The sequence below is a fragment of the Micropterus dolomieu genome, linkage group LG22, assembly GCF_021292245.1.
Source record: "Micropterus dolomieu isolate WLL.071019.BEF.003 ecotype Adirondacks linkage group LG22, ASM2129224v1, whole genome shotgun sequence".
NCBI lineage: Eukaryota > Metazoa > Chordata > Actinopteri > Centrarchiformes > Centrarchidae > Micropterus > Micropterus dolomieu.
The window spans coordinates 35708598-35720072 of NC_060171.1; the positions used below are offsets into that span (position 1 = coordinate 35708598).

Below are 11475 nucleotides of genomic sequence, written 5' to 3' on the forward strand. Positions count from 1 at the left end.
AATCTGGTACATGACCTGGTTCAGGACTCACCTGAGCCAGCCCTAACTATAAGCTTTATCAAAGAGGAAAGTCTTAAGCCTACCCTTAAATGTGGAGATGGTGTCTGCCTCCTGAACCCAAACTGGAACCTGGTTCCACAGGAGAGGAGCTTGATAGCTGAACGCTCTGGCTCCTAGTCTACTTGTGGAGACTCTAGGAACCACAAGTAACCCTGCATTCTGGGAGCGCAGTGCTCTGGTGGGGTAGTAAGGTACTATGAGCTCTTTAAGATAAGATGGTGCCTGACCATTAAGAGCTTTGTAGGTAAGAAGAATGATTTTAAATTCTATTCTGGATTTTACTGGAAGCCAATGCAAAGAAGCTAAGACAGGAGAAATGTGATCTCTTTTCCTGGTTCCTGTCAGAACACGTGCTGAGGTGGACAATAAGATTATGAGACTGACTGTGAGACAGATAGAGAGGTGGACTATAAGACTGTGAGACAGTGAGACTGACTGTGAGACAGAGAGATAGGTGGACAATAAGATTGTGAGAATGACTGTGAGAAAGAGAGAGAGGTGAACAATAAGACTGTGAGACTGTGAGACAGAGAGAGAGGTGGACAATAAGACTGTGAGACTGACTGTGAGACAGAGAGATAGGTGGACAATAAGATTGTGAGAATGACTGTGAGAAAGAGAGAGAGGTGAACAATAAGACTGTGAGACTGTGAGACAGAGAGAGAGGTGGACAATAAGACTGTGAGACTGACTGTGAGACAGAGAGATAGGTGGACAATAAGATTGTGAGAATGACTGTGAGAAAGAGAGAGAGGTGAACAATAAGACTGTGAGACTGTGAGACAGAGAGAGAGGTGGACAATAAGACTGTGAGACTGTGAGACAGAGAGAGAGGTGAACAATAAGATTGTGAGAATGACTGTGAGAAAGAGAGAGAGGTGAACAATAAGACTGTGAGACTGTGAGACAGAGAGAGAGGTGGACAATAAGACTGTGAGACTGTGAGACAGAGAGAGAGGTGAACAATAAGACTGTGAGACTGTGAGACAGAGAGAGAGGTGGACAATAAGACTGTGAGACTGACTGTAAGACAGAGAGAGAGGTGCATTTGTAGTGAGTGAAGTACTAGTAGATGCAGTATTATTATTGGTAGTAGTATGAGCAGTTGTAGTAAATGTTGTATTACTAGTAGTTGTATTGGTTATTACCAATACTACTACTAGTAATACAACATTTATGAGATGAAGACTGTGGTACTAGTTAGTAGTAGTACTTGTAGTAAAAGAAGTAGTAGTACGAGTAGCAGTATAGACTGTGGTAGAAATATTGGTGCAGGTACTATGTATTATTAGTAGTAGTAATGGTAGAAATAGTAGTACCAGTAGTAATAAAGACTGTAGTACTAGAGGTGATAACTAGCAGCATTACTACCACTAGAAGTCTAAGCAGTAATCTCTGTGCAGTACAATGACTATCCACCAATCAGAACACAGGACCAAGTATGTGTTTGTGTGTGTGCGTGTGTGTGTTTGTGTGTGTCCCTTTGATCTTCACTGCTTATTAACAGAGAGTGGCAAAATCTCTGAGACTTTGCCTCAAACAAACCTCTCCAGAGACTAAACTATAAGTCGGATCAGCGAAATCGGACCTGACAGTCAGCGGCAAAAGGCATTTGCGAACGATTTGATATATTTTTTGTGTGGATAAAGTTGAAAAAAGGGACCACTTTGGCGAGTTTAAATACTGGTACCTTCTGCTCTGGTCAATAAATGTTAAGGAGAATTTATATTGGCTCCCAATGGAGGATTTTCTGTCACTCTTGTCCTTTGGAAGGGCACAGAGACAAATCTATAAGTCCGAAGGATTTACTAAACACATGTGAGGAACCACAACAAATACCTACATTTCTAGTATAAAATTATGCCAGAATTGTGGTCAGGGCAGTGAGTTAAAAAAAAAATTTTACAATGAGATTTTAAGCTGGCTCCACTCTGACGATGATGTCACATGCTCTAACGCCCAACATTCCGCTCCATCCGCTGCCATTATAAACGGCTTGAAATCTTTATGAAACTAAAACAGGGACTGTGACAAAACTGTAGAACATATCAAAAAGTTGAATGTAAGCATTATAGCTTAAAGTTTTGTGAACATTTTAAAGCTGAAATGATGAATGTAGCTGAAAGTATGCAGAAGTAGTAGCCTTTGAAATTTGAAGAAGCTTAAGGAGGATTTGAAGATTTCTCCATTGACTTACACTGTAAAAAAAATGCACAAAAAGCTTAATAGTTGAAAAAGCATAAAAGTAAAAAAAACTAGTTTTAAGTTTTATACAAGCATAAATCTCCTTAAAGAGCTGAACATTTTGATAGTTGAATGGTTTTTGTAGCACAAAGTAGAGAGGAGTTGAACCCAGCGAAAAACTACTGATCCTTGGGCTGATGTCTGCGACTTTGCTGCAGTGGAATAAAGATTTGGATTTCTGTTGGATCACCAGTTTATTTTGGATTGTTATTTTGGATTTTGGATTCAGCCACTCTGTAGTAAGTGTGCTCGCCTTTGAACTGTATCTCCTCTGCCTTGCGTCCTGCGTTTGGGTCCTCCAACCTGTCTCACCACACACATCCTGACAGAATGACCGGAACCAGATATGGACCCAGCGGACACCATGTCCGACGAACTTTATGAACTGTGCATGGACTTGTCCGAGCTGCGTACCATGTGGAGGAATGCCAGCCATGGCCAACATAAAGAGGCTGTTTGTGCTTTGGCTCAGAGAAGGGTTTCTGAGAAACCAGAGCTCAGAGACTCTGTCCCAGACTTGTTTTTAAACTTCCTCCATACCCCTGCTTCTCAACCTGCATGTTCCTCATCGGGCCTTCAGACTAAATAAACACAGCCTGTTAGCTGGTCCCGAGCTAACAGGCTGTCCAGTATCTTTCTTATATAGTTTGTCTGTGTTTTGGGTTTCAGTCATGTCTTGTGTCTAGTGTTAGTGCTGGTTGGTCTGGTAATGTCTGTGTGTCTGGTTTTATGGTTATGATCTGTTTAGTTATGATTTTGTTCATTCGGCTCTAGTCTGTGTTGCCTTTATTATTATTCTTCCACATCTGTAAGTTACTTAGTATCTGCCTTGTCTCATATCTTAGTTCTTAGTCCTGTACCTTAGTTTATGTCTTAAGTGTTCACTCCTGGTCTGTGTACTTCTGTGTTTTGCCCATGTCTATCTGAGTTCTGTTTTATCTTTGCTTCAGTCTGTGTTCCTTATTATGTATGGTGTTTTGCATCTGTGCAACCAGAGCCCCTCAGGGCTGTGTGCTCAGCCCCCTCCTGTTCACACTGCACACCCATGACTGCACTCTGTTGTGAAGTTTGCGGACGACACCACCATCATTGGCCGGATTTCAAACAATGATGAGACTTAATATTGCGAGGAAATTCATAATCTTGTTGAGTGGTGCTCAGAGATCATCCTACTCCTCAACCTTAAAAAAAGGAGCTGATCATTGATTTTAGGAACAAGGAGAGCACACTCCTGTCTACATCAGTGGTGCTGAGGTGGAGCAGGTGAACAGTTTCAGGTTTCTGGGAATCAGCATCACAGAGAAGCTGACATGGTCATCTTACATCTCCACGCTGGTGAAGAAAGCTCAGAAACAACTGTATTTCTTGAGGAAGCTTAAGAAGGCCAAATTCCCTTGCTAAGTTCTTGTCAGCTTTTACAGAGGAGCAATAGAAAGCATCCTGACTGGAAACATCACTAACATGGGATATGCACAGCTCAGGACCGGAAGGGCATATATCAGTGAGATGAGGTGCCTACAGAGCCCAAAGGATACTAAAGGACAGTACCCACCCAGCCCCAGCCTGCTCACCCTGCTGGGGATATGGAAGTTTCTGCTGCCACACCACCAGACCCCCCTCCCCCCAAGTTGTGTGGTGCTAATTAGCAGAGTTTCAGGAGCGGGACCACACATCAACCATGTCATCGCCAGGATTTCCATAAATACCCACACGTCCTAACTCCTCCCCTTCGTTCTTGTATCCTGCACAGCTCTCGCATTCAGCACCCGAACCTAGACCAAGCAAAAGCTTGACGAGCACGCTACGCCAACGCTGCTACCCCATAATACGAATCATCACAAGCTACTCCATCCATCCACTTACCTCTTTGAGAAGTGTCGGTATATCGCCATCAAACGAAGAATTATTTGGACGAACTCAGGACAGTCATTATCAATGTTCACATCAGCAGACCCTGCACCAGAATACTCTTATCTTCCGTCTCCATGCTGAGACCTTGTTTTCCAAAATTGTAAAGCTGTCCAGGAAGAGGGTGAGTCCAGCCTTAACTCCATCTCTTCCATGTTTCGCTTCATCGCAACAATCGGGAACTTTAACCCGAGAATCCTTCGCCTCACAAGAACAGCTGATCACAGCGTTACCCCGCTCCAGCGAGACCCCTTCATAAATGATTTTGGAACCGTTAAAGATGAAAGAATACCGTTTACAGAACAGACAATACAGCAAACTTTTCAACACTATCATGTCAGCATGGCATGCCCACAGTTCCGTCAACACCAACTCCCTTCCGGGTGACGCATTATGCACGCCGTGACGTTAGCGCTACTGTTAGTGGGACAGTAGATATTTTCTCCAGCTCAAGACGGTAAACGTCAGTACCAAAGCAAGCAGGATTCCAACAACTGAATTCCGGAGCCTCCACCTCGCATCAGTGTTTACAGCAACAGCACCAGCAGCGGGGCTCCAGGCACCATGATGCCATCACTCCCAGTCATACACGACAGCAGTGATTTCAGCAACCGACTCCAGCCAGGGCACAGGGATACCAGTGCCCCCGGCCGCCTACCATCGACCGTCTCCAGTCGGGGCTCCGGTGCGCCTGGATGCCGGCTGCCCAGCTTCAACCACAGTAACCGATAGCAATTACACCTCAAGCGACCTCAGCAGCGACCTGCAGTAGGAGTTTGGCACCGACATGCCAGCGTCCCTGCCGTTCCCTACCAATAACCTCAGCAGAGGGTATCAGTAGGGACGTCGGGCACCAAGAAGCCAATAGTCGTTTCGAGCTAACATCGAGCTCTCAGTCGTTTCAAGCCAACATCGAGCTCTCAGCCACTCCGAACTCACAGTTGTTTGCGAACTAACATCTGGTTCACAATCATTGAAGTTCTCAGTCGTTTCGCACTATCGTCCGGCTAACGATCATTTTGAGCTGCCATTCGGCCAACAGTCGTTTCAAGCTTATATCCGGCTAACAGTCATCTCGAGCTAACAGTCGTCTCGCGTCTAAAGTCACTTCAGGGTCACATCCGGCTCTGTCGTTTCACGCTCACGTCCGGCGCTCAGTCGACTAACGGTTATTTGAGCTAGCATTCCGCCAACAGTCGTCTCGAGCTAACATCCGGCCAACAGTCGTCTCGAGCTAACATCTGGCCAACAGCTGTCTCGAGCTCACGGTCAATTCAAGCTCTGTCGCTTCGTGCCATCGTCCGGCTCTCAGTCTCTTTGTGCCATCGTCCGGTTCACAGTCGTCTCAAGCTCACAGTCTATTCAAGCTCTGTCACCCAGAGCTAACATCCAGCTCTCATTCGTATCGTGCTATTGTCCGGCTCCCAGTTGTTTCATTTATATTATTGTATATTGTCTGCTTCATAGCAGAAGGGAGTTACAAACTCAATTTCACATTACAACCTGTTAAATAAATCTACCTTGCAACAATTTGAATTTTAGAAGCTCATGAAGTGGTTACAACTGAGGGCTATAGGAATGCATGGCTAAATAGAGCTGTGACTCTCTGTCAGCTCAGCTACAGGAGCGGACCCAGAATAACTCTCATCAGTTATCTATAAACACTAGCAGGACTAAAGTTACAGTAAGGCTGTGTTAAAACTACGGCACATCATCACTGCGCTGCAACATTATGCTTTATTAAATGTCACATCATTAACTAAATAGATATATAATGTCAGTCCAGTGACTGTTACCTGACAACTGACCTGCCTCCCATTCTCTGGCACTGGCAGTAACTCAGCCTGCTGAATGAACGAAAGACTCCGAGGACCCATTTGAATGGTGAACAAATAATTTATTCCTGCTCCACAGCAGCCGAGCTGTCACGTGACAAATGAACGACTCAAACCTAGAGACCCACAGTTGAAAGTCGTGAACTAATCAATTCTGTTTCCTGTGCTGATGTAGCCCATGCAGCTGCAGTGTGACGAGTGAATGTATGAGTCCAAGACTATTCACGCATGCGTGAAAATGAACGAATTGGCATCCTCCACACACATTTTAGGTTTCCTCTGGGACAAAGGACATCTTGTACTTAGATATTCAACTGCAGCAAACCAACTACTCTGCCACTTAACATCATACTGAGCAAAACCTAACAAAATTGTAGATCAACAATATTAACCTAATAACAGTTCACACAGGCTCACCAATTACTGATTATTTAAAGGTCTGACCTGCCGATTCGAATTCTTTCTTTCTATAACTATAACAAACATCTTTGTAACTTTTCTTTATTGGAAAATATTTTTTTTATTATTACCACCAGCATAAACTTTGGCTATTGTCACTGGGGTCTATTAAGTTTAATGGTCATTATGAAAAATTGATTATTTGATAACATTCGCATTTTCACTGGAAGGTTCTGTTTTGTAGCTACAAATAAAAAACAACAAAAAACATTAGGCCATTTTTAAATATATTTTAATTGAAACTATCTCAAAGAAGACAGTGGTGCAGTGGTTAGCACTGTTGCCTCACAGCAAGAAGGTCGTGGGTTCAAACCCCGGTTGCCCTGGCCTTTCTGTGTGGAGTTTGCATGTTCTCCCTGTGTCTGTGTGGGTTTTCTCCAGGTGCTCTGGCTTCCTCCCACCATCCAAAGACATGCAGGCTAGGTTAATTGTTGACCCCTGATGCTAGCTGGGAAAGGCTCCAGCCCCCCGCGACCCTGTACATAGGATAAGCAGTTGATGATGGATGGATATTCTGAGAACATGCCTTTCTAGTCTTTGCAACCACAGAAAGCGCTTTTACACTATATCACATTCTCTCACCCACCCAAGAACACTTTGACATGCAGCCTTGAGGAGCCAGGGCTTGAACCGCCAATCTTCCGATTAACGGGCTACTTGCTCTACTTTCTGGGCCTCAGCTGCCCTTTGTGTAGAGACCTAGAGGACTTTTCCCATAATGTTTGCAGAACCTTTAGAGGACCAACCTAGAATATTACTTTTTTTGTCCGATTTAAGCCCTTCCATCTGGGTGGTGCGGTGGTTAGCACTGTTGCCTCACAGCAAGAAGGTTGTGGGTTCAAACCTTGGTCGTTCCAGTTCTTTCTGTGTGGAGTTTGCATGCTCTATGCAGGTGCTCCTCCCACCGTCCAAAGACATGCGGACTAGGTTAATTGGTGATGATAAATTGTCCTTAGTGTTTGTCTATGTGTGGACTAGCGACCTGACCAGGGTGTGCCTGATGTCAGTTGGGATTGGCTCCAGCCCCCCGCGACCCTTTACACAGGATAAGCGGTTGACGATGGATGTCTGATTAACACATAACAAACATTTACCAAAAGGACTGTGTTCATGTAAATGTATACTTAACAAGCAGGGTGCAATACATATTTTGAAAAATAGTAAAAAAGATGATGCACTTTAATAATTGCATCTTTACATTGATGAAAACCAGAAGGGTTGTTTCTACATTATATGATTACCATTCATAATTATTGTTATAGTATGGGAACGTTTACTTTACATCCCAAAAGTCCTCTTTGTGATGTTAAGTTATGTTGGGAAAAAGTCCCGAATGAAATTTCACCATGTGTCCGAATTGTGCCGTGTGCTCAGGTTTAAGTACCCATGCAGGACATGTAACTAAGCAGGTTGATTCTTCAGAGAATTTTAATCAAACTTAAAGAGTCATTTACAGAAAACAATCCAGGCATTCAACAAGAGGTAGTCCAAAAAAAAACAAGGAAATCCACTTAGGTAATCCAGAGAACAGCGTAAATACAAAGTCCATCAAGAGAAAGTTATGTAAATGCTCCGTACTTGTATAGCGCCTTTCTAGTCTTTTCGACCACTCAAAGCGCTTTTACACTACATCTGCATTCACCAGTCATACACTGAGCCTAAGTGCTCAAATGGAAACTAACATTCACACACTGGCGGAACAGCCGCCAGGGGAAAATCGGGGTTCAGTATCTTGCCCAAGGACTTCGACACGCAACCAGGGGGAGCCAGGGATTGAACCTCCGACCTTCCGATTAACGGCCAACCCGCTCGACCTCCTGAGCCACAGCCGCCCTTTATCCAAAAGGGCAGAACAAAGCCCAACAGGCAGACAAGCAGTTGCTCGCAGCAGAGTGACAAACAATGGAACAGCAAGGACAGAACTGATAGGTGAAACCATGGGGCCATCAGACAGGCATACACACTAGCAGGTGTCACCAATCAGGCAGACAGACAACTTCCCCTGAAGCTCTGCTAAATAACGTTCCACAATCCTTTAAAGAACTCCACATCGTGTCCGTCTGGGAACATTACCAGGCAACGTCCTAGACACCAGCGAGACATTCTCAAAATTTTCTGGGAACATTAACAGGCAACGTCCTTGACAACGTTCTCAAGAAGTTCTGGGAACATTACATTTCTGAATTAAATACGGTCACCTAAACGTTCCCAGAACGTCCTGAATGTTCCCTGAAGGTCTGCCAAATAACGTCCCCCAACCCTTTAAAGAACTTCACATCCTGACTGTCTGGGAACGTTAAATTTCTAACTGGGAACCAGACCCAAAACAGACCAATACAAAACCAGACAGGGGAAGAGACAGGAAACAGGTTCAAAACCCCCGAACATACGCACAAATTTATATATTAACCTAAACACCCCAAAACCAAGGAACTACAAGGTAAAAACACAAAGCAGACGGACAGAATCATGGCCCCATGTGACAACAGGGAACCATATTGGAACGTTCTGATTAAGTATGTAACACAATGTTCTCATATGGCCTACAGAAGACCATATGGGAATGTTCTGTATATGACCTAAATGTCCTCTTTGTAATGTTGCTATGTTACCACAAAATAACCAATATGGAACGTCCCCGTAAAGTCATGTAGGGAACATTATTTAATATGACCAACGTAGACCCATATGAGAAAGTTCTGATTAGGTTTGTAACAAAACATTCTCATATGGCCAACAGAGGACCATATTGGAACGTTCTGCTTATGTCCTCTTTGTAACACTGCTAGGTGACCATAAAAACCCCCAATATGGAAAGTTCCACTAAAGTCCTATCAGGAACGTTGAACTACAGCACTTTCATAACCAAAAGAGGGTGTTTCTGGAACGTCTCTAATGTTCTGGAAAGGTCCAGGACGTTTGTCACCTTTGCAGGACATGTTACACGTTTGTGGGAACGTTACCTATTACCACCTTCCTGGGAATGTTAGTCTTTTTTTTTTTAGGTTTACTGATGACATCAAAATATAGTTGCGTTGTATAAAACTAAGCTATCTTGTCTCTCTCTTAGGCTAAAATTCCAGGGGTGGGCTTTGTGAAGATTCACGCACCCTGGAACGTGCTCTGTCGAGAGGCCGAGTTAATGAAGCTAAAGATGCCCACCAAGAAGGTAAGATTCACTGTCTCTTTTCATTCTCTCTGTCTGGTTAAAATATGAAGAAGCACTATTTACTATTCAAGTTACCCAGTTGATGTGTGTGTGTGTTCTTGTTTTTCTATTCTGGTGGGGACTTTGACCTGACTCCACACGGACAGGTGGGGTCCCGTTGTACGTTGACCTAAATTGAGGTCACCACAGCAGAGCCCTATCACTAGCTGCAAAACAGTATTTAAATATTCAGTTTTCTAACAAGTTCCCATTCGATAAATTATCTGTGGGCGAGTATATTTGTGTGTCATCAGCATAAATATGAAAAGAAATGCCATGTTTATGGATAATATGTCCAAGGGGAAGCAGATACAAGGAAAACAAAATGGGTCCTAAGACCGACCCCTGAGGCACACCATATTTAACTGGACAGAATGAGGAGACATAGTTGTTTACAGACACACAAAACTTCCTATTTGACAGGTAGGATGAAAACCATTCTAGGGCAGTACCAGAGATCCCCACCCAGTGCCTCAGTCTGTCTAACATGATGTTGTGATCAATGGTGTCAAAAGCAGCGCTAAGGTCCAGGAGTACAAGGACTGAGCACATGCCTTCATCAGCAGACATTAAAAGGTCATTGGTGACTTTAAGCAGGGCAGTCTCAGTGCTGTGGTACTTCCTAAAACCAGACTGAAACTTTTCAAATAATTTTTTATTTTCCAGTACAGTGAGCAGCTGTTTGGACACAATTCTTTCTAGAATCTTTGCAATAAAAGGCAGTTTTGAAATTGGTCTAAAATTATGTGGGAGGGAGGGATCTTTAAAAGTGGGTTCACGCAAGCCGTTTTAAAATAATCAGGGACACAACCAGTAGATAGGGAGCTGTTAAAAACAGAGATCAAATGGAGCCCAACAGAATCTATTACTTTCAGTAAAAATTTTGTAGGTATTACATCAAGTGGGCTGGAGGACACTCTCATTTGTGATACTGTTTTTAAAAGCTCAGACAAGTCGATGGGATAAAACTGGTTAAAACTCTCTTGTTGCTGGTGAGGAACCTCTGAGTAAGAGGCCACGGAGGTAATAGAGGCTCTGATTGACACCACCTTATTGCTAAAATAAGATAAAAACAATTCACAGTCATCATTACTTCCAGGTGAGGCACAAGGAGGGGTTGGGTTTACCAGCTGATCCACAGTCTTGGGATTGTGTTTATGTGTAGTAATGAGTTCAGAAAAATAGTGTGTTCTGGCATCCTTAACCATGTTATTGTAGTTAATTAATAATGAGTTCAGAAAAATAGTGTGTTCTGGCATCCTTAACCATGTTATTGTAGTTAATTAATAAATCCTTCAGACTGAGGTAATGGACTTGGAGACTGGATTTTTTCCATCTGCGCTCTGCTTTCCTGCATTCCCTTTTTAGGCTGCGAATGCTGTCATTTATCCAGGGTTGCTTACTAGCTTTAGACGTAGGCCTAACCTTTAGAGGAGCAGTAATATTTAGTGACGACAAGCAGATATGATTGAAGTGATCGACCAGATTGTTGGTGTTGGAATCAGACAGGTGTTGGCTTTGGCTCTGAAAGAATGCGCAAAACTTTGAAACACTTTGTTCATTAAAGAAGCGAGAACACACGGAGCTTGGTGAGGCGGCATGAGTAACAGGCGAATCTCAGCTAAAAACAATACATCTGTGGTCAGATATGGTCATGTCCACCAATTCCACAGAGGAAATGCTGACACCCAGGGTAAAAACCAAGTCCAGTGTATGACCACGGTTATGGGTTTGCCCTTTGACATGTTGTTTGAAGTTAAA

The 11475-nt window shown here is 43.5% G+C and overlaps 1 protein-coding gene across 1 annotated transcript in view; it reads left to right on the forward strand.

The window, feature by feature from the left end:
• Window positions 1-11475, forward strand: part of LOC123962261 (anoctamin-1-like) — a 76181-nt gene that overhangs the window by 17043 nt on the left and 47663 nt on the right. Inside the window, exon 3 of the mRNA XM_046038288.1 lies at window positions 9577-9675. Coding sequence (XP_045894244.1) covers window positions 9577-9675 — 99 coding nt within the window. The remainder of the gene's footprint in view (window positions 1-9576; window positions 9676-11475) is intronic.